Source organism: Fusarium falciforme, chromosome 9 (assembly GCF_026873545.1).
Source record: "Fusarium falciforme chromosome 9, complete sequence".
Taxonomy (NCBI): Eukaryota; Fungi; Ascomycota; class Sordariomycetes; order Hypocreales; family Nectriaceae; genus Fusarium; species Fusarium falciforme.
Window position 1 is genome coordinate 871,003 of NC_070552.1, and position 26,982 is coordinate 897,984.

Sequence of the window (26,982 nt, forward strand, 5' to 3'; positions counted from 1 at the left end):
GGTTGAGTTTACGATAGTATAGGAGAAGACGTCAAGTAGGTTGGAGCCTTGTGTACAGGTTCGAAGGCGGTCGTCTTAAGGCCACAAGATCGGTCGGAGAAGCCTCGTAATCTAGTCCTAATTAGGAAGGCCACATTGTAGCCTGCAAAGGAAGGTCGCAATAGCCTCAAGAACAACACAAGCAATGCGCACATAGAAGTGATGCACAAGCGTAATCGTGCCTTCCAACAAATCTAGGTTACATTTAAACATAGGCCTAATCTCTTTTCTGGTCGTCCTTACACTCCCCGTTACATAATTTCTCTGCAAATAAGGCCATCAGGGCAGCTTTTATGCTGTCGATCAAGGCGTCATGGTGATCAAACCTCAGTGGATGCGTTGGGAAGAAGATGCTGAACAGGAACTCGAGAGCACATACCACCCCCTTCGGAAGGTCAAGATTATGCCGAAAAAGGTAGGGAAGCCGAATAACGTGGTCATCCGGAGGTAGAACTCCTTGGACACCAGCTTGCGAGAGTAAGTGTCTCAACGCAATGACATCCGCGTGGTTTTTATGCCAGACTACGATGTAGTCTTGAGACGTGATGCCGCTCTCTTTAATGATGGTCGACGCTCGGATAGGATCAACTCGTTCTCCTGACAAGGTTTCCTTGTTGTATTGCCAATAATCTCGAGTCCCAAATTTGAGGAGATTGAGGCAAAAATCTTGGGTTTCGGCTTCTTGGGAATGCTTCTCGTCATTGGCAACCGGAGGATTGTCAATGTTAACATTGAACATGATCTGATTGCTCTCACTATGCATCAAATCGATGTCGACGGCGGCAGCTTATTCGACCACAGGCGGTTTCCTTGAGAGATGCCCTTCGAGATCTAGAGCGAAAAACCTTGGTGCGCCGGGCAGCCGGCGTCTGTTCAGGAAAAGCCTAAAATTTGATGATTGGTCTAATTTCCAAACCCCAGTTCCCTGGAGTCTCTGCAAAACGAGGCTTTGATGCTCTGGTTTGAAGACCCTGCTGTGGGATGACAACGTCTGAGATACGAGGTGAACTGAACAGTAGAGCGCTCGATATACCCGGGGATAAGAGCAATCTTGGTTTGTACAGATCGTCTCGGTGTCATCGTCGTCTGCCAGAACTCCATAGGATCGGAATAGCTCGTACAGTGCAAATTCCTTAGCACATTTAATGCAGCGGATATCAAAGTCCATGACTAGCCCTGCTCGGTTTGACTTGACTTTTGCTGTAGTCCATTCTAAGCGGGCGTCCCGTGGGCATCGCTCTGTAACCCACACCAAGGAAGGGCGGGGACCGAGACACATGCGGCCCCAGTTCGTGAAAGCAGTTTCACCTCCAGACGAGAGCCCTGGATCTTAGATGTTAGCGGGTTGCAAGTGTCACTGTATTGAAACTTGCCTTTCTCAACTTGCTCAAGGTTGTATGACAATATTTGAGCTTGTGTCTCTTCCGATATGTCTGTCGTCCTCGAAATTGCATCCTCAGCTAGAGCAGCAGCTTGTTGTTTCAACCTCTTATGCCATATGTTGGTCGTTTTGCCGGACTCTTTTGTATCGATAGTTTGGGGTGCATTATCTCGGATGTGGCCGTTGTCAACTTTGCGGGCCAACAGTTGGACGATGTATTCCCGGATCTCTTGAGGTGTCCGTTGCCAGTGTTCTTTAGCATCAAGTCGAGCTGGAGGAGGTCCCGGGGGGTTGACGTCTTCTCTTTTCTTGTGCTCCTCCATATGGAGTTGCACGCACCTGTGGGTCATGGGGATCTCGCCGACGTTCGCTCGACAATTCGGTACAGAGCAAATGAAGAATGGGCCGGTGTGGCGCTGTAGATGAGCCGCAGCCAAAGATGCATCTTTGTAGAATTTATTGCAGTAAGGACAGCCAAACCCTCCTGCTGCCTGGGTAGGAAAATACTGCAATGCTGTTGTCCCCAGTGTCTCAAAGTCAACAGTTCCGTTTGCCTTGAGCGGGATCCTTTCAAGTGCGAAAATCAGATCAGGAATTACGCGGGGCTCAGCGTGGTATTGCAGCTGCTGTTGGAGTTGACTGGCCGAGATGGTATCAGGCGCAATGAATCCGATCAATCTCTGTCCCTAACTGAGACATGCAGCGGATTGGACGCCAGGATGGTTGCGCAATAATGGCTGGACTTCGATTGTGAGGTTGGCCTGACGGCCTCGGTGCCACGCGAACATGTTGCCATCTTGTAAGCTTGCACTGCTGTGCTTCCTTTTTTTCGGCGACTTCGTGCTAGCAGGTGATGCCGCACCTGCTATAAGTGTATCGGCGGCCTGCTCGACCAGTATCAGTGGTGGTGCTGAAGGCTGCGACACTTGCACTGGTACTGAAGGCCTGGGGGTAGTGACTGAGCATGCGGGCGACAATGGGATCGGGGTGTTGACGGGTTGCGCTGCATCTCCTTGGACGATTGAATCTGGCGTTTCCATGTTCGTGATGATAGCAGCGGCGTGATTAAAACGAGGATTCTCCCGGAGTTTATCGAATAAATCGACAATTGATCTAGTGCTGAGCCCTGTGGACTCTGCGATCAAGGTTTTGCCTGCCTCGGGGAGGTAGCCATACTCTTTAACAGTAGCGAAGAAATGCTTGAGAGTCTTGGCCGCATCGACGCTGTACCCTGACATGAACTCTTGAGGGTTTTCCAACAGCGTGCGTTCCAACGCAAGTCTCGCGTCCTTCCGTCGAGGGGCGAACCAGTTGTTGATTTGTAACTTTGTAAAGCCCGTTTGCTCTGTGATAACGCTTGTTTCCTCCGTCGTTTGCCAGAGACGGCCGTTGTGAGCAACAATCCAGGCTTGAAGGGCGCTTCCAAGTTTCGAGTTTCGAGAATTCCGCGGTTTGCTGTATTCAGAAGGCGGGTCCCGGGTAAATTTGCTTCTGTGACATGGATGCTTTCTTTTGTGAGTGAATGGGCTTGCAAGGGAGAGGCTGGCAGGTTTCTGGAACGACGGGAAAGAACTGCTGAGTCAGCCTACCAGGCCGGTGCTTCCCCACGGAGGCTTATAGGCTAATTTTTCGCACAAGAAGAGAAGATGTAAGTTTCTGCAGTTCGAGTGTTCGAATCCCACATCTAACAACTTCGCAGTAGCATGGCCCCTGCACTAAGGATGACACGCTCTTCAAAGAGAAGCTACCAATTTTTTTTGCCATGTTTTTCTCTTTGCACGTATGCTTCCTATTCTAAGGCAATGAGCTGTAATTCTTTTTCTGTTCTTCTTTTTTTTTATAACAGAATTCGGCTTGATGGAGGCCATATTCCAGGACTGCAGCGGCAAAATAGCAGCTCGGAACCTCTCCTAGTACCATATTCTGTCATAAGCCCACTGAGTTCCCAACCAGTTCGCTTTACCCTGCAGCGCACAACTTGCACGAGCACTGAAATATTCAACTTTGACAGCAGAAACAAAGAAAACTCCTCAAAGAAACACACATTCATTTGCATGACTCACCTCTCATCCGACCTGTCGGATATTACTACGTGGTGGTGTATCCCCAGGGCATGTTACCTAGGTCCCTTCCAGGTTGTGCTCCTCCGTAGGTAGGTAGTCAGCAGCCACTAAACACCACCACCTCTTCCGAGCTTCACACCTGAGAAACCCTCCTCTTGCACCTCCTCCAAAGCTCTCCCACCATAAACCCCCCTCCGCCTCTATCATCGCCTGTCATCTTGCCCTCAGCGCATCATGACTGCGATGCTTTCTCCTCAATTTGATGCTTCTGCCTCGAGAACATGTCGCTGATTCCCTACCAGCCCCATGAGGGCCGGGAGATCGTCCTGTACGTCATAGTAACCTTACCTCGCATTGCTCCAACGCCTGCTGACCTCTACAGCCGCCACCACAACGCCATTGTCGTCCGCGACTCTCAATCTCATCGCCTCGAAATCCGCGCCGTTACAGAGTGTCCGACATGTCATCAGCCGCTTACCCGTCCTGACTCGTCCGATGATCGCACCTTTGATCGTTCCTTTGGTCCTCGTCGAGAGAGCTATGTCGACCCTGATTACTTTCGCATGCTTCGCGCTGTCAACGCGAACCCCGATACGACTCCAGAACATGCACCTCCGAGCCCTGTGAGGAGACTCTTTGGGCCTGCCCTCGGCGCCGCTGGCAGCTCTCCAAGCCCAACCTCGCCGTCTCCAGAGCTCCACGACGGCAACGCCGAGTTCCTTTCGAGTACACCTGGTGTTGCGCATACCGAGGGCAGCAGAATCCGAAGAAACGCTTTCAGTCCCAATTACTTTAATTCCTTCTTTGTCGAGGAACGTGAGCTTGGTCGAGGAGGCAAGGGAGTCGTCCTACTTGTGCGCCACCAGATTGACGGCTGTCCACTGGGCCAGTTTGCCTGCAAACGAGTTCCTGTCGGAGACGACCATGCCTGGCTTGAAAAGGTTCTCATCGAGGTCGAGTTACTTGCTAAGCTCTCCCACCCAAATCTTGTGTCGTACCGACATGTCTGGTTGGAGGACTTCCAGCTCACTCGCTTCGGGCCCAGTGTAGCCTGTGCCTTCATTCTCCAGCAGTACTGTAATGGCGGCGATCTTCACCAGTACATTGTCGGTGGAGCGCCTCGCGAGGCCACTAAGGAAGAGCTCAAGGCCCAAATGCGCCGAAGATCCAAGGGCCAACTCGACCCTCCTGTTGACCTCTTCCATGGCAATCGCCAACTATCCTTTGATGAGATTTACTCACTCTTCAGAGATATCACCTCTGGTGTGGCATATCTCCACGCTGCCAACTACATCCACCGTGACCTCAAACCGAGCAATTGTCTGTTGCACCACGAGGGCAGTAGACTCACCTGCCTGATCAGCGACTTTGGTGAAGTCCAGCCTGAAAATGTTATCCGCAACTCGTCCGGGACCACTGGAACGATATCCTACTGCGCCCCGGAAGTCCTCAAACTGGATCCGGTCTCAGGACGCTACGCAAACTTCACCACCAAGTCCGACATCTTCTCGCTCGGCATGATTTTGTATTTCATGTGTTTCGGAAGGCTTCCCTATAAGAGCGCGAATGCCATCCAGGAAGAGCTTGAGGATGTCGATGAGCTCAGAGCAGAGATCACACAGTGGAAGGGCTTCCAGGATGAGCGACGTGAGCGCCCAGACCTTCCTTCCAAGCTCTATCAGCTCCTCAAGAGGCTCTTGTCGTTGAACCCCGCCGAAAGGCCCAGCGCCAACGAGGTGCTCAAGGCCATGAGCATGAGGGAGACAATGAGCTTTGACAATGGGGTAAGGGAAGAAGCCGCCCCTGGACTTGGCCTGAATGGAAGCCGAGTCCAAAATCTTGACTCGCCCGCTCCCCCGGGTACCCCAGTCACCGGTAAGCTCCGTAGTCTTACTTCCTAACAAGCTTTGCCCTTACTCTCATGTAGGTTCCCGGCACCGTCACCACTCGAGCACAGCGGATAAGTTTGAGGAGCTTGGTGCTTTAGCTCGGCCTACCTCGCGAGACTTGTCGCCGTCCAAGAGCACACAGAGCTCTCGCCTGGATCCGAACCGACAATCCGTCTCTCGTCATCGTACCGCACACTCTATGGTTCTTTCTCGCAGCCAAGAGGGTCGTCGTCGTAGTTCTATCGTGGCCACTGTGGGAGACGCCTCTGAAGTGCCAGAGTTGAACGAGAGGAGGAGCTCGCAGACCCCCCCACTGCTATTGGCGCCTCCAACCACTACCTCCAACGCCTTGAGAGACAGGCTGCGCATGTTTCTCCTTCAGATTGTTGCTATGGCAGGACCGAGCTTGCCTCTTCTGAGCTACATCATCCGCCTGGGCCTCTTTGCTGTCAAAATCACTTCCTTGACTCGCCCTTGCTGGCCCTTTATGGTGCAGCTCAACATTGCTATTCCCCTAGTGGCCGTCGCCGCCCTGGACCTCGGCCTACCTCGACTAACGAGCTACCCACAAGCATCAAGAGATTACTTCACAAGCGGACCGCGCGCCTGGGGCTTAGGAACGAGTTTGATCTTGCTGGGTCTTCACTTTACTCTGCTCTGGATTGCGTCTGGATGGGACAATTTCTGTGCTGCCCCTCAGCAGGAGGAATGGACACAGCCAGAGTGGTGATGGTATCCCATGAAGAATGACTATTAAAAAAGAACAGTGTATTATGACGGGATTCTCTTGAGCGATTGGTTTCTTTGGATGCTACAACTAGGTACACGAGAGAGTTGGCGCAGGAGGGTTCAACTGGGCTAGATTTACAAGGTTGTACATGGTGATGGAAAGGGGGATCAATATTGGGGGTGCATAGGTTGGGATTAAAATAGTTATAACGTCTACCATGGTGAATAAAATACATGTTAAATGCCTGTCTTTCGATATTGCTGCCATGGGTGCTTCTTTGTTCATCTTTCACAGATTATCCATGTTTTCTGGGAACCATCCCAGCTCAGTCTCGAAAGCTACCATAACATCTTGAACTATTACCACAGAATACGAATTCAGCAGGCAAACGCATTAAACCGTAAATGAAAGCGGACCACTCCAATCGCAACGCTTCGGGCGCGTACCGACCTCGCGGCCAACATTACATCACCCGAATTATACCTTTCTCAACGACTTTTGAGTCAAGATCTTCCGTCTGTCCATCTCCTTCATCGCCAAAGTAGTATCCTTGCCATCAGGAGCGACACGTTCTCCACAGGTGAGGCTTCCAAACCCAAAGTCTGGCTCTCCCCCCAGGCTGCCAAAGATGTCCCCCACGTAATTATCCGCTTTGACGCCACCCTTGAACTTGCAGTCCCAGTTTTCGACGATGCCCTCGACAATCTTGACACCAGCATTGTATATGTTGTCGATGGCGATAGAGAAGCCGTTCTGCTGAGAATCCGTGAGGTGCTCGAGGTCGGATCGGTTAAGAGGGGCGCGGTCAAAGTTGGAGCCTGTGGTTGTCAGCAAGACATTTTCGTGTAGAACAATGTAAGAGCCATACCGCTTCGGAGGACAATGACCCTCTCAAAGTCAACGAGCTTCTCAATTGCAGCCCTGACCAAGACCTCGAGTAATGCGTTGTCTTCCTGTGCACTCATGCAATAGACCCCAGTCCCGTTGGTCCAGACTGAAGTCGTATTCTCAAATGCCTCCGAGAGCCTGCTTCCGGAGTAGTACACATCGCTGGTAGCTGTGTCACACTTTACAACACTTGGTGGTCGCGAAGCAGCCATGTATGACTCGCCCATGCGGACGTACAAGGAGCGGTACTGCCGCGGCCCATCGGCGTCTGATAGTTCTGCTTTGGAAGCAAGATCATAGGCCTCATCTTGAAGTCGGGCGTTGAGCTCAAATACTTCAGTCCCGTATGTGATGAAAGGATACTCGTGAGGCTGATTGCGGCCATACGAGATGTAGCCCGTGGGAAAATTGGAGGGGAGGGACCTAGGATCGATCTCGTACTGGAGAGCGACCTGGACAGAGTAATGAGCCAAGGCCACGGTGCCCAGAGTGCCATGTTTGGGATTGACACCGGCTATCCCGGCGAGGAGAAAGTAGGTCCTGCTGAGGTCGAATCTGGGTGACAAAACAAGAGCCATGAGCGATGCCGCAGAGTTGATCTCCCCCTCACCGACGGTCTGCAGGCAGATGGCACCGCCTTTTATACAGCAAGTCGATGGGAAGAGCATAGACAGCCCAGGGGAGTGATAGCATGACGAAGTCAAGTTACCAAGGCTTGAATCTGGTAGACGGTCGTACCAAACATCAGCCTCTGGGGACCACTGTCAAGACGGATGAGCAAACGAAGTGCTATAACGCCGAGGTAGGAACGACGAACCATTGATATGATCATCACTTTGGGGGCAATCAGTTCCTTTGACCTGGATGTAAAGGAATGTGGTAGGGCCTGTGTCCCAGGAACGAGGAACATTGGGTAGGCCATCGCTAGGAGGAATCCCAAGAGCTGCATTGTGCCGACATGCTAGTTTCCTGCGGGCCCTGAAAGGATCCTTTCGACCTCGAGCGCGGCTGGTGCAATCTTTAATCTTTGTCCATAGACGGATTGAAGAGGAGCGTCCATGTCAAAACACCAAGACTCTGAGAGTCTTGGCGTAGACGGGTCACACATGAGACCTCCTGCCTGGGGAGAGCCATGTGGGAAACAATGTCTTGTCAGACTAGACCATGAGGGAAGATCCGGTGGATGGGACTCCAGGAATAGGAGTAAAATGAGACAAGTGATACTGAATGTTAACCTCAAGACCGTCAACGAACCATTACCGAGACTGTGGATAGGGATCGGGATAAAGTGGAGTGAAAGAAGGACAATGATGGGGCTTGACGGAAAGCCATTGCCCAGATTGTCAATATCCGAATGGTTTGGGAATTGAGGTCAAACTAGAAGTAACACCAAAGCCTTGTGAGGTTGCTAGTTTTATCACCAAGAATCTCATGTACAAACAAGCTGATACAAGACACCATGCACATACCAGACGGAAGCGAAAGACATCGCCATGTCTTGACATGCGATCGATATTCGGGAACTAGCTGGGGAATGTGACCGCTGAGGACCCTGAGTTTCGCGAAGCAGGGACCGGACTTGGACATGAGTCGAACTTGTCTTGGACGTCTTGTTGAGCCATGGCAGCTTCAGGTTCCTCTTACAGCCGGACGAACACTTGTTTGTGGGCCTCGTAGCTCCCAAAGCTGAACAAGTTTCCCGTTAAGGCCTCTGCAACGCAATACGTCAAGAGCTTCCCGATCGTCTCCCGTGTAACTCGAAGCCCCTGGAAATGGCACTCGCCGAATCGACAGAGCGATCCGAGGGTAGCATGTCTCGGCCGGCAGGGTACCGAAGCGATCGAATCAAGAGGGGGGAGAGTCAATTGGCTACTGCAGACGAGACGAGTCTTGGAGGACCCTGGTCAATGAACAGTTCATAACGCACGAGAAGACATCAAGAACAATGCTCATGGATGTCTTGAGCGGTGTCATGTGATGTGTTCTGTGTGCCGAATACGAAGGTGTTGCAAAGTGAGGAAAAAGAGAACAAGGTAGCAATCATCACATTTGTTGTACCTTGTTGTGCCCGTGTACGCTCTGCATTTGGTGGTTTGTGGGTGGACGCGAGCGGATGTGTCCATGTCCATGTGTGAGTGTGAGGCCTCCCCACGAGAATCATGAGGTTGTTTCGGGATGGAGCGGAGGGAGGGAGTGGACTTTTGCGCTGGGGGCACGTGGTTTGTGTCTGTGTTTCTTGCTCTTCTTGACGAGTTTTTTTATGCTGTGGGATGCACTTTCCTTGCTGTTGGATTTGAGTGCCGGCAGGCGCCCTGTAGCTTTGTCCCTGCCTCCAACGGCCAACGGCGGGCTTCCACTCGATACCTCTCCCCTGTACCTGGCTAAATCCTGAGGTTCATGGATGTTAATATCGACCTCATTTCAACTACTGCCCTTGATAGACATATTGAAAATAGACGAGGACCCATACACTTGTCCTATTACCCATCTTGGATATTTACAACATGGCCAGTGCGGCAGGACTGAAGCAAGAATCAAGAATCGGTAGTTGGACTTTCTGAGGAAGGCACGACCGTTGCCACCAGACTGGACTCTTGGCATCCCTCAACGCCAAGACTTTGCCCAGCTTTGCCAAATCTTGCTCAGGAAGGAGGCACTCTCACTGCGCAAGACGCACCTCAAATCACCAGACGTCGAGGGTTCTCGGCACCTTCGGCCGGCTCCTCACATCATCTTTCGCTCTGTTGAGATGATATCCAGATACACGACTCTCCGCCGCCAAGCCTGATGACGACGACGCTGACATGCCGCATGCGCTAGGTCGGCCTCTTTCTCTTGATCGGCACAATATGCAGCAGCCAAGAAAACCAGACCATCACGACGAGCAGGCCAAGAGGATCAAAAAGACCAGAATCCAGGGCCTGCGCGGCTTCTGCTTCGGCGTCCCCGAGATGACGGACAGCGACCCATGGAAGTGGTGCACTGATCAACTCCCAACCCACCAAGCAGCACTGATCCACAGACTGTCGTCCTGTGTGTTGCAGGGCAGACGAATAGCGTCGACGTGCGAGGTTTCTCCGGCTTTTCTTACTGGGGGAACCGTACACAGCGGATAACCTGGCATTAGCTGGGCCATCCTCATTGCCTGTCAACAAGGGCATCACCATCACCAGCCAGTCAGAGACGCTCTCCAGGTCATTCCGCAGTGGGGCCGGCCTGCAAATGACGAAGTTCTCTTAAGGTTCTTTATTCTCCTGCTGCTCTTTATTGACGCTTGAACTGATTTGGGGTAGACAGAGCCCGCTGCTCCCTTCCGGTCCGACACCAATCCCCCACGCGGCCGGTTCCAGCGCTTCCTCCACAGTCAACGATCGCGATCCGACTCCGTTCTCTCCTCTCTTTTTTGGCCTCTCTCCCTCTCTTTTCCCCGTGGCACAGCGCCCAACCCGGCTTCTGGTGCTTCCTTTTCTGACTTCGTTCTGTGTTCTTCATCTATGGACGAAATCACACCTGCTCCTGATCAACGCCATGGCGGCTCCGGCGAATCATCAATTGAGGGTGCTCGACACCATCTCCAACTCCAACCCGAGACCGACGACCAGATAACGTCTCAGCTCACCAACGACGACAACTCCTCCCTCGACTTCGGCGACGATGAACCTATTCAGGGGAACAATTTTGCCTTTACTCCTACGCAGCTTCACAAACTCGTGACTGCAAGGAGTCTTCCCGCGCTTCGCGCCTTTGGCGGATTGTTGGGCTTGGCTGCAGGTCTGCGCACCGATATATCATCCGGTCTCAGTGCCGACGAGACGACCCTCGATGGCACCGTTACCTTTGACGAGGCTGTGGCCTCTGGCCGCCTAGAACGACCTCCTGTTCTCTCAGCAGCCTCGCCTCCCCCGCCGTCGCCGCTACTCCCCAATGGCCTTTTCGAACATCGCGATAATCACTATGCCGACCGAAAACGAGTGTTTGGTGTTAATCGTCTTCCCCAAATAGCCCAGAAATCTTTCTTGAGGCTACTTTGGATAGCGTTCAACGACAAACTGATCATCCTGCTCACCATCTCGGCTTCCATATCGCTCGCCATCGGCATCTACCAGTCGGTCGACAAGTCAATCGATTCTTCGCGCGTTGAATGGGTGGATGGTGTCACCATCGTTGTTGCTATCCTCGTCATCATAATCGCTAGCGCTGCTACCGACTGGCAAAAGAACCACAAGTTCAAAAAGGTCAATGAACGCAAGCAGCAAAGAGATGTTACGGTTATGCGTTCGGGCAGGCTGAAGCGCATATCTGTGTATGATGTCGTCGTCGGTGATATCATGCATCTCGAAGCTGGTGACGTGGTGGCCGTGGATGGTGTTCTTGTTCAAGCCTCGAGCCTTCAGATGAACGAATCCGCCATATCTGGAGAGTCAGACCTTGTTCACAAATCTGTCCCGAACCACTATGATCCATTCCACACAGTCCAGGCCGACCCTTTCATCCTGAGCGGAACTACTGTTGCCAGTGGAGTAGGCCATTATCTTGTCACAGCTGTCGGTGTCAACTCTACCTACGGCCGCGTTCTCATGTCTCTGAGAGACGATGTCCAGGAAACGCCACTACAGGCCAAGCTCGGCCGCCTTGGTAAACAGCTCATCGTCATCGGTGCTATTGCTGGATCCCTTTTCTTCCTGATCTTGTTCATCCGCTTCATGATCAGGCTGAAGGACCTGACAGGGGGTCCCTCCGACAAGGCCGAGGATTTCTTGCATGTGCTAATCTTGTCTATCACGGTCGTTGTTATCACTGTTCCCGAGGGTCTGGCTCTGAATGTCACGATCGCGCTAGCCTTTGCAGCAAAGCGTATGCTTAGAGACAACAATCTGGTGCGGCTGATCCGATCATGCGAGATCATGGGCAATGCAACCTGTGTTTGCTCCGACAAGACAGGCACTCTCACCCAGAACAAGATGACTGTCGTTGTTGGACGCATCGGCCTCGAGTCCTACTTTGACGATACCGACCTTGGCGCCCCTGACCCCGATACGTCCATGTCCCGCGCCTCGACCATCAAGTGTGACAGCTCGGTGGATCTCGCAAAGTCATTGTCACCAGAATCGAAGAGGTTGATCAAGGACAGTATCGCGCTGAACTCAACAGCATTTGAGAACGATGACTCTGGCTCCATGGCCTTTGTGGGCTCAAGCACTGAGACAGCTCTACTGCAATTTAGCCGTGAACACTTGGGTATGGGTTGCTTGGCTGAGGAGAGAGCCAACAGCCCAATCATCGCCATTCTTCCCTTTGACTCGTCTCGGAAATGGATGGCAGTTCTCATCAAGCTCCCCAATGGTCGATATCGACTATTGGTCAAGGGTGCTGCAGAGGTTGTCCTAGAGTATAGTGCCTTCATTGTGTCGGATCCCACCTTCAGAATACCCATTGCCCGCATGTCAGAGACAGATCGTGAAAGCCTTCGCAACACCATACAGGACTACGCTTGCAGAATGCTGCGACCGGTGGCCTTGGCCTATCGGGATTTCAGCGAAGAGGACATCTTCGAGGGCCCCGAGGATGATCCAGACGCCATCAACCTCGAATGGCTAGCCTCTGGACTGATCTGTATTGGCGTGTTTGGAATTCGCGATCCCCTTCGCCCCGAGGTTGTTGAGTCTGTTCGACAGTGCCAAGCTGCTGGAGTCTTTGTTCGCATGGTCACGGGAGATAACTTCTTGACGGCCAAGGCGATAGCGGCTGAGTGCGGCATCTACACGGCTGGTGGTATTGCTATGGACGGACCTACGTTTCGAGATCTGTCTCCAGAGCAGCTGGACGCCGTCATCCCACGGCTACAAGTTCTTGCTCGATCGAGCCCCGAGGATAAGCTGCTTCTCGTATCTCATCTGAAGCGCATGAACGAGACGGTTGCGGTGACAGGTGACGGTACTAACGATGCCCTGGCTCTCAAGGCTGCGGATGTCGGATTTGCAATGGGCATCCAAGGCACAGAAGTGGCCAAGGAAGCAGCCTCGATTATCCTACTCGACGACAACTTTGCGTCAATTGTCAAGGCTCTGGCCTGGGGAAGAACAGTCAACGATGCGGTCAAGAAGTTCTGCCAGGTAAGATTCTCGTTTGCTCTATCAGTGCCAGACTAATGATGGTCAGTTCCAATTCACTATCAACATTACTGCAGGCATCATCACGGTTGTTTCCGAGCTCGTTGGTGATGCCATCTTTACTGTGGTCCAGCTGCTCTGGATCAACCTCATCATGGATATCTTCGCCTCGCTTGGCTATGCCACCGACCATCCGTCACCGGATTTCTTGAAGCGGAAGCCCGAGCCTCGCAACGCCCCTATTGTCAGCATCACCATGTGGAAGATGATCCTGGGCCAAGCCATGTACCAGCTGGCAGTCGTCTTCACTGTGCATTACGCCGGATGGGACTTGTTCAACCCCGACACCGAGTTTGAGATCGAGAAGCTTCAGACTCTGGTGCTCAACATCTATGTGTGGATGCAGTTCTTCAACCAGCACAACTGCCGCCGGGTAGACAACAAACTCGATATCTATTACCAGGGGATCTTGCGCAATCCATGGTTCATTGGAGTGCAACTCATCACGGTGGCGGGTCAGTTCGTCATCATTTTTAAGGGTGGTGAAGCGTTCGACACCAGTCCGCTTACAGGTGCCCAATGGGGATGGAGCTTGCTGTTTGGCATCATGTCGATTCCATTGGGTGCGTTGATTCGCCAAATCCCGGATAGCATCGTTCAAGATCTATTCACCATGATCTCGCACGCGTGGTACGCCGTCTGGAGACCACTTCGTGCGTTCCTCTCGAAGATGTTTTGCTGTGGCAGGCGCAAGAAGGCAGATGAAGAGCAACAGCAACAGCAACAAGGGCCCCAAGAGATGGGACACGTGGAAAACATTCTCCACAGGATGCACTTGACCCCTGGACCCGAAGAGGATGAGACCCCTATGACGGCGGAGCAGAGGGAGGCACTAGAGAGCTCAGACAGGAGGAGAAAAGCCCAAGAGACGGAAAAGCAGCCCAGAGAGATAGACCTACTTGGTCTTGTGGAGGCAGCCAAGTTGGGACGAGAATATGCTGGTGCAACTCTGGAGCTTCACCCAAAGACACTCAAGGACGACCCCATTTTGAGAACGAGCGATGGTACGACGATACCACCAAGCCAAGATGCCCGGTTTATGAGATTTGTGGCATTGAACAAGGCACGACGGCCGCAACCTTCCAGAAGGCAATCGCTTCGAGGACCACGACGACAAGCGCAACAACAACCTCGCCAACAGCAGCAGCAACAGCAGCAGTCGTGGAGGAGGCATTTTACATGGGAAGCACTGTTGAGATCTAAGAGAAGATGAGGGATCAAGCTCACCATCTGTTTGATTAGATCTTACAGGACAGAAAGAGGAGGATATATACCGGACATGTGCATATAATTGTACTGATATGACGGGTTACGACGTTATGACGGACAAAACAGAGGGAACCAAGATACCAATATACAGGTTGCGATTGTTTAATAGCCAAGGAATCAATCAATAATTCCACTGCCACCTAATAAATAAATGCCGTGTTGAATATGTTGTCTTTCATGAAACCCGTTTAGTTGAGATGAGCCTGGTCATTCCGATCCATCCAACTGTCCTTTGTCTTGATCCTCCAACGCCTTCCATCTAATTCCTCGCTCTTGATTATCCATATCTGATGCCACCTCTTGTCATGTCGTGATGATGGCTTCCTCGATAGCACTCCCAATCTCGTCCCTCGGGAACCCCGGCCCTCGCATGAGACACACGGCCCTTAGCGCCAGACTTGACACGAGCTTTCCGGCGCTAAGCCTCACTATGGCCATGTCGGACTTTGACTTGGACTTGGCTTGCTGCTGCTGGGCTGGGAAGGGGAAGCAGTTGACGAAGCTCCAGCTCGCGGGCTGCTCCGCGCCGGGATCCGTGAGGCAGTGGGCGAATGGCGGACTGGTCAGGTTGAGTTCCAAGGTCTCGTGGTCGATTACCCTTGCGCCGAGGGCGAGGAGCTGCTTCTCGACGCCGATGATGCTGAAGAATCTGCTTAGGCCAGAGAGTTGCGAACCCGCGGGCTTTGAAGGCCAGGGCCAGCCGACGTCCTCTACAGTCTGGGGGTTGAGCTCTGCGCGCGAGTAGACGTGGGGACCGTAGCGGCCGTAGGGGAGGTCGACGACTCGGTACATCTCGGGGCGACCGGGACCGAGGAGCCAGCGGAGGCGGGTTAGCATCTCGTCTCTTGCCTTGCCGCGGAGGGGGTTGCTGAAGAGACGAGCTTCGGGGGCTGTGATGGAGCGGATGTGCGGGTCGTTGCTGAGGAAGAGGTATGCGACTGTGAGTGCAGCCCTAGCGAGGCGGTACGTAAAAGAGTCCTGAGATAGAGGGGAAGACGGTGAGGGGACAAAGTCGATCCTGCGCATTGGTGTTGCTGGTGTAGTTCCTATCCAGCCATTGGCAAAGATTTGAGGGGGTATGGGTATGGGTGTGGATGGCGTGAATGCAAAAGGCTGTGGAGGAGGGGAGGGTTTGAGGAAGGGGTGGTCTTGGAGCATGAAGCTTGGTTGTGGTGTTTTGGGGGGAACGGTTAGAGCTGAAGATTGCGATGAATCCGAAGTCGTCGTGGTGTCGTCGTTGGAATCAGGAGACGTGCTCAAAGTTTCCGAAGTTGACCTGGTCGGTTCCTCCTCCCTGTTCCCCTCCACTTCCATCGCCTCGTCCTCGTCCTCGTCCTCATCGCTCTTCTCCCTCGTCGGCAGCGCACTCATCATGACGCCCTCACACCCCTCATCAGGCCCAACAACCTCATGCGCCAACTTCAAGATCCTAGCCATGGACCTCCTCAGACTCCCCACGAGGACGGGCTGACTCTTTAGCACCGCCTCGGTCTCGAGCACCTCGTCGACAAAAGCCATGAATATGGAGCTCATCTCCTCCACCACCTCTTCTAGGCGACGCACGCGCTTGGCCTGCGCAGCCTCTGCGGCTTGTCTACGCCTGCGAAAGATGTTTTGAGCTTCACGGTTGCGCTCGCGACGGGCCTGTATGTGTAAGTTTGAATATCCACCGAATGAGGAAACGGAGGATTTTTGTTGACGGAGGATTTTACCTTGAGAGTTGCTTCATCGACTTCTTGGGTGTTGGAAGAGGGACGGCCCCGCCGCTTGGCGGGAAGAGGCTTATCTGACATCTAGGCGATCGAATGAATTTGTCGTTGATACGTGTATGTGCAATGTGAGTGTGTCTGGTGTTTCGAAGGTGAGAGATGATGTCCGGACTTGAACATCCGATATCAAAGGGCGCGCGTCGTCGACAAGTAAACCAATCGCTCTTTCCCAAGGCAGGCAGATCAATTACTCAGCATCGAATGTATAAAAAAAGAAAAGCACGTGCGTCCCCCAAGTGGCTGTACTGTTGAGCAGCCTAGAATGGATGTTAATGTTTGGTACTCGCTGGCCTTTGTTTGGTGTCACTGTAAGAGACTGGAGATCACTAATCCGGGAAGTGGGTTTCCCCGCGGGTATCGGGGCTTCCCTCTTCTTAAGTGGTTTCGGAGGAGTTACATCAGCATCCCGACCCCCGAATCCCGTGACCAGGGAATACATGAGGAAAGGGCCTCTCTCGGTCCTCTCCCTTTGCCCGTGAGCCCGCGCGAACCACCACGGAGACGCAACCAACGACACAGTGGTGATTTATAGATGCGCTACGGATGCCGATGCCGATGGATGTTGCATTATCAATCAAGGTGGTACAAGATGCAACGGCTCGAGCCAATCATTGAATGATTGATTGTAGGATTGATATCCAAGGAAATTCTTCAACACCACTAAGATGGACGATACCCGCTATCACGACCCTCAAAATTACAGCTTTTCGTCGCCGCTTACACTGGGAAATCCTCCGCCACTATCACTAGCCCTCGACGACTCATCTCCCGTCCAACCTCCGCTACCTATCAAATGCGCAAAAGGCCCTCTTGCGTGCATCAATCCATGATATGTCCCTTCCTCAACCTTGACTCCATCTTCAAGCACCACGATCCGGTCTGCAATCGCCATCATCTCCTTGCTGTGTGTCACCACCACGATTGCCATTCCGCCGCGATTTCGTCTCGACTTGTTGGCTAGTTTCTGCATCGTCTGTCGAATCATCTCGGAGCTTTCTGCGTCGAGTGCGCTGGTAGGTTCGTCCAGGACGAGGAGGAGTGGATTCCTGGCTAGAGCGCGTGCGATACTCAACCGTTGTGCTTGTCCGCCTGAAAGGGCCTGTCCGCCATCACCGACCCTTGTGTTGTATCCTTCTGGTAGTGACACAATGAACTCATGAAGACCAGCTGCTTGCGCTGCAGACATGAGGTTCTGGATCCGTCGTAATGGGGAGAGCTCACCAAGGCCATAGGCAATGTTCTCGGCGATGGTGGCTGGAAAGAGGAATGGTGTTTGCGGCACGTATCCCATCATCGACCGGAGATGCTCGATATCGACGTCAACATATGAGATGCCAGCAAAAGTGAGCGGTGATGCCGCCCTTGGGATTATGGACTGCAAAGGTTTATAAAGGCCCAGCAACATCGAAATGACGGTCGACTTGCCACAGCCAGAACGACCCACGATGGCCAGACAATCTCCAGCATGCACATCAAACGACAACCCCCGCAAGACTGGTCGTTCACAGCCCGGCTTGTACGAGAATCCGAGATGGTTGAACTGCACTGGTAGTGGTGAACTTGGCTTCTGCATAACCCGGTTCTCTGCCGACAGTGGTATACGCATGTTGGCGAAACCCAGCATCTGAGCTGCCGTTGCTTGAGCCATCGTCACCTGCGGGATCGTGCTGAGGATGCTCGTCGACGTGCCTATGCTGAACAGCAGCAGGTTCACCACCTGCACCACGGCCGTTGCTGTGATCTGCTGCTTAGACGTCAGCAGCACCGTTCCGTAGTAAAAGACGAGCGCGGTGAGGGGATAGTTGAGCGACTGGTACAGTCCAAAGAGGGGACTTGTGTATCCTGCTCTCTTCTTCCCGAGGCCAAGAGTGTGGGTGACAGTCTTGAGGTACTTATTGCTCATGTACTTTTCCAACGTGAGCGCTCTCACGACTCGAATGTTGAGAAATATCTCTGTCAAAGTCGCACTCGAATCTTCAGCCCCCTTGTTGCAGTTCGCCTCCCACTTTCCGCTCACAATCGTATATCCCTTGACGGAGCCCATAACGACCGGCAAAGGAGCGAGTGCCACGAGAGTCAGCTTCCAAGACACAACCATCGCCCAGATGACGGCCACCGAGATCATGACTGTCACGACGATGACGATGGGCACGAATCGGCCGACAATGTTGCGCATCTCCTCGGCGTTCCTATCCAGACACTCGTTGATGCGACCGGGAGAGTTGCGCGATCTGTCGAACCATGGTCTGGGCTGTCGGAGGATTCTTTTGAGCGCCTCTACGCGGATGGCGTTGACCCAGGCTTGGCCGACAACTTCGAGGAGATAGCGACCACCGCCAGTGCACAATCCGTCAGCGACGGCGTTGATGATGAGGTAGATGGCCCATTTCCGTCCTTCAGCCAACTTGTTTCCGGGCGACCACATGACTCCTAGGAGCTGTGAGAAGCAATACGCAAACGTGGGAATGGCTGCAGCTCCAACAAAGCACGTCAAGACTCCAAGGACGAGAATTATTCGATGTTGAGATCCGAGTGCAGGCCAAACGGTTTTCAGAATGGCCACCAGGGACATTGGCGGAGGAAGGTCCTTAGCCTCGTTGCCGATGCCGTCTGCAGTAGTCTTTTCGTTGAACCTGGCCAGTCTGAGTTTCGACCTGTTCCTCCGACGATCGGCTCCTCCAAACAGATACCGCGGCTCATCAACTGTCGGGTCTGCTGTTTCTAAAGCGTCTATGGCGTCTATGCTGCTATGACTCCTGAGCGCTATACTGTGCTTCTCAGATATCGCTGCCGGCGAGCTGATGGCTACCGACTTTGGTCGCTCAAGCTCCAAGGGGGTCTCAGACTCCCAGGTCTGAGCCGTCTTGAGACGAAGGGCTGCTGCTGTGCTTGCTCCCAGCGATACAGGTCGTGATAGGCTGGTCGGGGCCGGACTGAGGGACCGTCTCTCTAATTCTCCGACAAGCAACTGAGAGAACCTTGATGCTTTTGTTGGTGGAGGAAATACTGGGGAGATTGGTGTTTCGGGGGATGTGATGATGATTTCTATCGGTGTCTCCGGTTCGCCTGGCATGATTGATGCAAGCGTGGCAAAGACGCCGTCAATTTGTCGTTCCAAGTCTCGCCTGAAGCCCTCCTGGACCAGAGACGCATTGTCCATCACGTAGATAAAGTCATCAGGCTCGATTTGGGACACATCGTGCGTAATAATGATTGTCGTCTTGCCGCGTCGCCAGTCTCGGATAGCGTCCATGATGAGAGCTCTGCTGACTTGGTCCAAACCACTCGTGATTTCATCAAGGATGAGCACAGGAGGATCTCGAAGTCGGGCCCTGGCGAGTGCTAACCTCTGCTTCTGTCCGCCGCTCAAGTTGTAGCCATCAACGCCGACATATGTATCAACTCCCTCAGGAAGGGTTGCAAGTGTAGATTGAAGTAGTGCTGTGTCACAGGCACTGATCACCTCGGATCGCGTCGCCTCATCGGGTTTACTATGGCCGAATGCCACGTTCTTGAAGAATGTTTCGTCGAAAAGAATGCTGGATTGCTGAATCAAGGTGATGTTCTCGCGTAACCACTGTCGATCGAGAACTCGTAGGGGGTGATTGTCTACTTGAACTTGGCCAGTTGCTGGTTCGTAGAAGCCGACTATGAGGTTACCGAGGGTACTCTTCCCTGAGCCACTCCTCCCGACGATATAAGTTAATTCCCCGGCGGGGAAGAAGAAGTCAGACCGGTTCAGCACTTTTTGGTTTGGGTTGGAAGGGTATGCAAAGCTCACCTAGACTCAATTAGCACAGATCAGGCTGGAGTAGTCAGGGGGCATTAAAACTCACATTGTTGAGCTCGATATCGCCACTGCAGCTCTCAGGCTTCAACGATCCAGCCATGGTCTTGACAGCCCGACCGCCTCTCAAATCTAACGTGATGCTCGACAGGAACCCGCCAGCCGACATGCCCTTTGCTATGACCAACCACTGCGGCATCAAGGCTTCAATGCCCTGGAACGATGCGAGAGTGGCGTAAAAGGTTGTCAACACATGACCTGGCGGAAGACCATCATTGACAAGAACAACGCCATACCAGAATCCGACGACAAACATTGTCACAACCCAGAAGGCGACGTAGCCCATCTGTATCGCGTTGCATTGTGCTTGAACGAGGTAATGCTTCGCCGCGGCCTTGATGGCAGGATAGTACTGCCACACCTCCTGATCATACCCGTTAAACACCTTGACGAGATCGATAGCGGTGATGGAAGCCACGGCAAACTTTGAAGCAGCGGCCATTTCTCGTTTCTGGCCTTGAATGGCGGGTTCGAGTCGTTGTGTGGCGAGCGAGAGGATGATGGCAGAAATTGGGAGCGTGGCCAGGAGTACCAATGTGAGTTTCCACGAATAGTAGAGGGCGATTCCGAGGGAGCCTAGGGACGTGATGAGGTCGCAGACGAGAAGGCCTAGAACTTGGGATGTTGCAAGTTGAAGCTCTCGAATTTGTCTGTCAAAATGTCAGCCTGACGCCAATGGCAGACAAAGAGTTACTCACGTCTGAATCCGAACAAGGAGACTAGAAATACCCTCCTTTTGCGCATCAAACCAAGCCATGTCCTTTGCCAACAAACTAGCAAACATGTCACGTCGCACACTGCAAGCCTGCAACTCCCCAAAGACGACCCAGAGGGCGAGGAAAGCGGTACTAGCGATCCAGTTGCCGATTCCAAGGCCGAGAAGGACAAGAGACCACATGGAGATGTCGGACAAGGTTTCAGACTTGCCGAGGGAGCCGTTTCCGAAGCCGGCGATGACATCGAAGATCTTGCCGAGGATGACGGCGAGGACGGTCTTGAAGGCGGCTGTGAAGGCGGCTGTTATTATGGCGGCGATGAGGGCACCTGTGTGAGATTTTCTGGTGAAGAGGAAGAGTTGTCGCCATGATGATTTGGCGGCCTGTTGGGCTGGAGGATTGGAGTTGGGAGAGTCCATGTTGATAGGAGCCTGAGAATCCATGTTAGCCATGTCGATGTTGGGCATCTTGTCAAGAGCAAAGCATCTGAAAAGTCGACATCTGAAGTAATTCAATCTGGATCAAAGATAAAAATCATGAAGAGCACAAGTTGAAGCGCGATGAAAGACATTTCAGTAGCCGACATGACGACGCAGATATGTTACCCGTGTTAGTAAGAGAACAAAGAACAATATCAAGCAATGACATGGATGTCATGTTGCCAAACTGAGGTTGAAGTTGCGCACAGACTATAATGAGGGTGCGTTAGTATTGTTCTTCCCAAGCGAGTTGGAAATATTGTTCAGGCTTCCAACGCTGATATCACACACGGAAGCGGGAGGATAGAAGCCCCGAGCTTGCGGCCTGCCGAACTGGGAAATATTGAGGCTTTTGGTGAAATGTTCGGGGGCTTGGAAATCCCGACGAGCCGATCCGATGTCAGTAGGCTACTAGTTTGACTGGTGTTGGCAGTGAGTGGTGTTGCAGCCCTTGCTTGAGCACAGGAGGCGCGCTTGACCTCAACCACATGATGTAGAAAATCTGATAGGTCGAATTTGGGCCATGTATTAGGAGATGCCTGTCAGGCAGAACAACCTCTTCCCTTGCAGCTATGAGTAGCGATCACGAAGTGAAATGCACAACGCTGCGTTGATGACACTCGATGGCGCATGAGGATACTGAACGGAAAGATGTGTATACAGCTACAAAGTTAACCAATAACTTATCGAATAGAAATATTGACCACCAAATGTGGCATGAGTCCTTAATGGTTTGGTGTTTCTGCAGATGGTGCACAAATATGAGGTTGTCCGTGATGTTCGCCACTCTTTGACCCGGCGGCTGGTATTGCTAACTGAAGTCACATCACTAGATGCGAAACAGAGGCCTCCGATAAAAAGTGATATTACTCAATGTATACGATACAACCGAATTATGAGAAATGCAAAGATTGAGTGAGAGACGAGATGATGCTGGAGTCTGCTACCAGAAACATGAAGCATCCACCAACTTCTCGCAGGCACCATTTGCACAGTGTCAGAGAGACAGTGTTGATAGGCGCATGCACTATGCGCTGATATCATCCCCCCACATCTTCCTCTTCCTCTGCCCCTCCATCAAACATCTGCCCCACGTTCAAGGTTTTTGCCCAACGACAACTTGAACGATAACCTCACATTCAATTATCACTACACGCACAAGCTGAGCTACAGCTAAAATATCAAGATGGATCCCCTCGATAGCATGGCCGGCGGGCAAATCCCCAAGAACTTTGACGCCGAAAACGCCGGCAACAACGAAGACGTAAGCCTCCACCAGCACCAGGTTCACAAAACCACAAACTGACACTTTTGCAGATCGAGAAGCAGTTCGCAGTCAAGGCCGTCCAGCACATGCAAACCTACTGGGCCATTCTCGAGCGCGTCCGCGGCTCCACCCTCCGCCTGACAAAGATCGACGACGAGATCATGGAGCACCTCAAGGAGGCCTTTCCCGAGTTCGACCCCGCCGCCACCGTGAACGAGGACGAGATGAAGAGCAAGAGCGGAAAGGAGCGCTGGCGAAAGTTCATGATGGCGTATGAGAAGACGGTTGACGATTACAACTTTGGAACCATGGTCAGGAACAGTCCCAAGGTTGAGTATGAGGAGGATACGGCTATTTTTGTGCCGAGGATGCAGTTTTATGCTCTTGAGATTGCACGGTAAGTAATCACTGACATCTGTTCCTTTGAGAGATTCTAACGCTGTGGTTTAGAAACCGTGCTGGTCTGAACGACTGGATCTACGAGCAAGCCCAGGCTGAAAAGGCCAAGTCCAAGTAAAACAACCACCAACGCACCACATGAAAAAACAGTAAAAAGGAAAAACTACGACCAACGCTGAGCCATGCGCCGACAGCTCTGGCCCAGACCGGATCACGCCACGAGAAGAGAGAAAAAGGACGGGTCCCAGGGTACAGACGCGGGACGTTAAAAGGGATATCTTGATGACATTGCATTGTATCTGAATGGGAGCATGAAATGCTCTAGGTATAGAGTCTGATGGGTTGCAATCTTCTGGATCATTCTGTGATACCCTTTGCAAAATATACCAAGAAATTGGCTCTAAGCTGGTCCCTTTACCTATGCAACCTGTGTGCCAGCCAATGGCTTTTCAGCAATCACATCTACAAAGTTCTGAACCTGAATCCAAACAAGCACGTTTAGAGTCTATGCAAGGTCCTTGTTGTTTGCTTGCTTGCATCCGCAGCCTGGAACTCAAGGAATGCCATGCAAGTACACGTAATGATAATAGCGGGGTACAACCTCGGCTTCAATCCGCAGTGAACCTCTGTCGCGACAACAACTCTTGACCTCTCATCATGAATTGAACAATACGTGCAATTTCTCATTCAAGCGCCCTCTTCTCTATCGGTTACTTGCACTTGAGTTTCTAGAACGAGAAATTCCTTCACCTAGACCCAACTTCGATAGTTCAAGTCAAACCTCACCCATCATGTCATCTACACCATCCCTCCTTCTCCTCCCATCACCACCCCGTCCCTCATCCCCCATAACACTCTCCGCTGCATACCGCGACACCCTAACCTCCCTCCTCCTCAAGCTCAAATCCTCTCCCACGCCCCAAACCCTCGTCATCGTCCTCGCCCTCCCGCTCCTTGAAGGTCCAGCCCCACGTGTCAAGTCCATCCGCTGGTCCACGGCGCAGTCTCTTCTTGCGGGTCTGTACACCCTTGTCTCCGTCATTTGCGCAAAGGAGGATATTCCCGTTGATATTGGCGCTGGGGTGGGCAGTGTGGATGTTAGGGTTGTTCTTGTTGATCATGACCTTGGGAGGCGGTATGAGCCGGACTTTGATGGCGGGTATGAGGCAAACTGCACTGCTGTGTTGGACCTTGCTGCTTTTGCGACAAAGAGGAGGCCCTGGAAGACTGTCTACCATCCAAGCTGCGAGGCGGGCTACGAGCTGCTATCCCTGTTTCTCAAGTTCGCCGAGGGAAAGCAGACGTTTACACAGAGTCAGCTCGTGGCTATCGAAGGCGGCATCAGTTTGACGACAGAACCCGGCACTCTATCATCAGACCTCCAGAAAGGCTTCAAGACTGTCTGTCTAGGCGGGACTTTCGACCATCTTCACCCAGGTCACAAGCTCCTCCTTCACGCTTCCGCCCTCCTCCTGGCAATCCCGGATAAAAAGTCGACCGAGACGTGCACCCTCATCATCGGCATATCCAGCGACGAACTCCTCGCAAAGAAGAAATACGCCGAAGAGCTTCAATCCTGGGACGACCGTGTACAAACAGTTCTCTCCTTCCTAAGCACACTGCTAGAGTACGACACAACAGCACCTCAACCCCCAACAACATCCAAACCCGGCGAACTAGTAGCCTCCCTCCGCGAGGGCAGGATCCTCGTCCGATGCATAATCCTCCGCGACCCCTTCGGCCCGCCAATCCACGAGGAAGACGCCGACGCCATCGTTGTGTCCGCAGAGACGCGGAGCGGAGGGAAAGCGATCAACGATCGCAGGGCGGAGAAAGGGTGGAGGCCCCTAGAGGTGTTTGAGATTGACGTGCTGGATGCGACAGAGGTTGGGGAGGGTGATATTAGCAAGACGGAGGATTTTGCGGCAAAGATTAGTAGTACGACTATTAGACAGCAGAGGGCTGAGGCCAAAAGACAGTAATGAGGGATGGTGCGTGACTAATTATCAGAAGAGAGGGATAAGGAAGATGGGCATTGTTAGACTCGATGGCGCCGTTTATAGTCGCCATATCTAGTTAGCCTACGAGTTGATGAACGAGACCAGTCACCCCTAGGAATAGAATTCATACAGGACACGGCCATTGTACTTGAGATAGTTTCATTAATTACATGTTATTACAGCCCGAATCGTTTCTTCGTGGAGCCTTGAATAGACCAGCATTCTCCTAGAGACTTGCCCACTGACCTCTCCGTACTACTTGTACTCAATAAGCCCATCAAACCCATCATGAGACTGGGCGTATTATGTGACCATCACACTAAATAGTCAATTCAATCTCGCTCACACGCTCAAAAACTGATCAATGTCCACCCTCTGAAAGCAACTCACATGCCCAAACTCAATCCAATGATGAGCCAACCGGTCATGGCTGACGAGGATGAGCTGACCGTCGATATAACTGCTCGAGGTGAAGCCTGTGTCGGAGACGTGCCCCTTGCTGTTGACGATCCTCGCACCGCCAAAGTGCGGATCATTTGCTTCGCCGACGAAACCTCCTGGTCCGAGATCCTCTGCAACAAACGAGATTTCGCCGCGTGGTACGTTGGGGTCGCCGGTTAGTTTGATGGCTTCCAGTCGTCCTCGGTGGGTGCGAGCCACGGCCTTTCTCTTTTCCCATTCCTGATCTGATTCTATCTCAAAGCGGACGATACCCAGCGCTTCATCTGTCAAGAGCTCGTCATCGTCATCGTCCGGCTGATGTACGAGCAAGAACTCGCATCCGTGGGTGCTATAGTCGCCAGCATAGATTCCCCTCCACGGCTTCAACGGCGTGGGCGTATAAAGCTTCGGATCGAGTGTCGAATACGTGATCAACTCTTCACCAACATGCATCCCAGGTAAACCGCCAACAGCTGCTGGATGCAATTCGCGCAGGACATTAACGATGCCAGTCAACCCAGCAGCCCGACCAAGGCGAGTCATGCCGCCCGCCATCTCCATCCATTGGCGAATGTGAAACAACTTTTCCGATACCTCGTCCCTTCGCTTGGGCCTGTCGTACGGGGCAGAGAAGGGCAAGCCGGTGACCACAAAGTTTGGTTGACCACGAGTGCGATGATCCGAAGGGATCGCAGGGGGTGGCCATACTTGACTGTAGGGGAAGCGCCCAGAAATCATCTCGTCACTTATATCCCTTTCCAGCTCACGCGCGAGCATAAAGTTGCTAAACATGCCGTCGACACGATCCTCCAGCGCCATGGGCATCTCATCCGCATATCGGTTCGCGTCAGGGCGGCTAAAGAACCTGCTCACGTCCGTCTCCACGTTTGCATGGAACTGCAGAATGGGTTTGTCGAGATGAAGCCTGACCTGAGGGTTGAAATCGTGGATCACAACGTTGGGATGGCCTTCCCACTGGAAATAGTCAGGCCGTCCACGAGCTGCCAGCAGTTGGTAGCCCTCGATGCATCCACGGCGAGGGTCATACCGGACAAGCATAACCCTTCCGGTGAGATCGCGATCGCAGAACCAGATCTTGTGGCGGGGGAGAAACCACAGACGGTCATGGGCGACGTAGAGCTCATGATAGCTGTTGCATGGGTGAGGGCTAGTGAGGGTCACATCAGGGACGTTTTCCTGGACGAGAGGGTGCCAGAGGACATCGGATAGCGCATGCTCGCGAAGCTCACGGCATGTTTCAGATACACCTATAAGTTCCAAAGGCGAGAGGTAAGAGAGGATGGTGGTTATGAGCTCTGAGGGAAGATCCAGAAGGAGGCAGACCCCGGACGTTGATGAATGCGACTCTGATGGATTGCCGTCATCTACTGAACGGGTTAGCTGGTGATAAGAGATAGACCCCAATCAGAAGCAGCGTCGCATCGGAACCTACCTGTGGGGTTTGGTCCTTCCCCGAGCAAGTCTGGGCAAAGGCTCGGCGTCACAGAGTGAGGTATCGCAGATGGTCCAGGGGGCACGGACGTAGCGTCGCTGGGATCCGACATTTTTAGGTGACGATGGGAGCTGTAGCAGGGTCGCGGCGATCTTTTCTAGGGAAGAAGAAGAGGGTTTATT

The 26,982-nt window shown here is 52.6% G+C and overlaps 8 protein-coding genes across 8 annotated transcripts; 4 read left to right on the forward strand and 4 right to left on the reverse strand.

Moving 5' to 3' along the window:
* Positions 1–3,764: 3,764 nt before the first annotated feature.
* Positions 3,765–6,102, forward strand: NCS54_01115300 (Protein kinase domain-containing protein; the record flags this gene model as incomplete). The annotated part of the gene is made up of 3 exons (XM_053156437.1): positions 3,765–3,811; positions 3,866–5,358; positions 5,411–6,102. The coding sequence occupies 3 exons, from the start codon at positions 3,765–3,767 to the stop codon at positions 6,100–6,102; spliced, it is 2,232 nt and encodes a 743-aa protein (XP_053012412.1).
* Positions 6,103–6,579: 477 nt separating this feature from the next.
* Positions 6,580–7,939, reverse strand: NCS54_01115400 (Hypothetical protein; the record flags this gene model as incomplete). The annotated part of the gene is made up of 3 exons (XM_053156438.1): positions 6,580–6,920; positions 6,971–7,751; positions 7,808–7,939. 3 exons carry the CDS (start codon positions 7,937–7,939, stop codon positions 6,580–6,582), a joined length of 1,254 nt encoding a protein of 417 aa, XP_053012413.1.
* Positions 7,940–10,286: 2,347 nt separating this feature from the next.
* NCS54_01115500 (Calcium-transporting ATPase) lies at positions 10,287–14,373 on the forward strand (the record flags this gene model as incomplete). The annotated part of the gene is made up of 2 exons (XM_053156439.1): positions 10,287–13,103; positions 13,150–14,373. Exons 1-2 carry the CDS (start codon positions 10,485–10,487, stop codon positions 14,371–14,373), a joined length of 3,843 nt encoding a protein of 1,280 aa, XP_053012414.1. The 5' UTR covers positions 10,287–10,484.
* A 359-nt stretch (positions 14,374–14,732) lies between these two features.
* Positions 14,733–16,222, reverse strand: NCS54_01115600 (Hypothetical protein; the record flags this gene model as incomplete). Its single annotated transcript, XM_053156440.1, has 2 exons — positions 14,733–16,073; positions 16,142–16,222. 2 exons carry the CDS (start codon positions 16,220–16,222, stop codon positions 14,733–14,735), a joined length of 1,422 nt encoding a protein of 473 aa, XP_053012415.1.
* Positions 16,223–16,895: 673 nt separating this feature from the next.
* NCS54_01115700 (Hypothetical protein) lies at positions 16,896–21,228 on the reverse strand (the record flags this gene model as incomplete). Its single annotated transcript, XM_053156441.1, has 3 exons — positions 16,896–19,979; positions 20,035–20,695; positions 20,744–21,228. The coding sequence occupies 3 exons, from the start codon at positions 21,226–21,228 to the stop codon at positions 16,896–16,898; spliced, it is 4,230 nt and encodes a 1,409-aa protein (XP_053012416.1).
* Positions 21,229–22,426: 1,198 nt separating this feature from the next.
* NCS54_01115800 (Hypothetical protein) lies at positions 22,427–23,024 on the forward strand (the record flags this gene model as incomplete). Its single annotated transcript, XM_053156442.1, has 3 exons — positions 22,427–22,504; positions 22,558–22,904; positions 22,958–23,024. The coding sequence occupies 3 exons, from the start codon at positions 22,427–22,429 to the stop codon at positions 23,022–23,024; spliced, it is 492 nt and encodes a 163-aa protein (XP_053012417.1).
* Positions 23,025–23,697: 673 nt separating this feature from the next.
* On the forward strand, positions 23,698–24,888 carry NCS54_01115900 (CTP-transf-like domain-containing protein; the record flags this gene model as incomplete). Its single annotated transcript, XM_053156443.1, has 1 exon — positions 23,698–24,888. One exon carries the CDS (start codon positions 23,698–23,700, stop codon positions 24,886–24,888), a length of 1,191 nt encoding a protein of 396 aa, XP_053012418.1.
* Positions 24,889–25,248: 360 nt separating this feature from the next.
* Positions 25,249–26,912, reverse strand: NCS54_01116000 (F-box domain-containing protein; the record flags this gene model as incomplete). Its single annotated transcript, XM_053156444.1, has 2 exons — positions 25,249–26,735; positions 26,801–26,912. The coding sequence occupies 2 exons, from the start codon at positions 26,910–26,912 to the stop codon at positions 25,249–25,251; spliced, it is 1,599 nt and encodes a 532-aa protein (XP_053012419.1).
* Between the last annotated feature and the right edge of the window lie 70 nt (positions 26,913–26,982).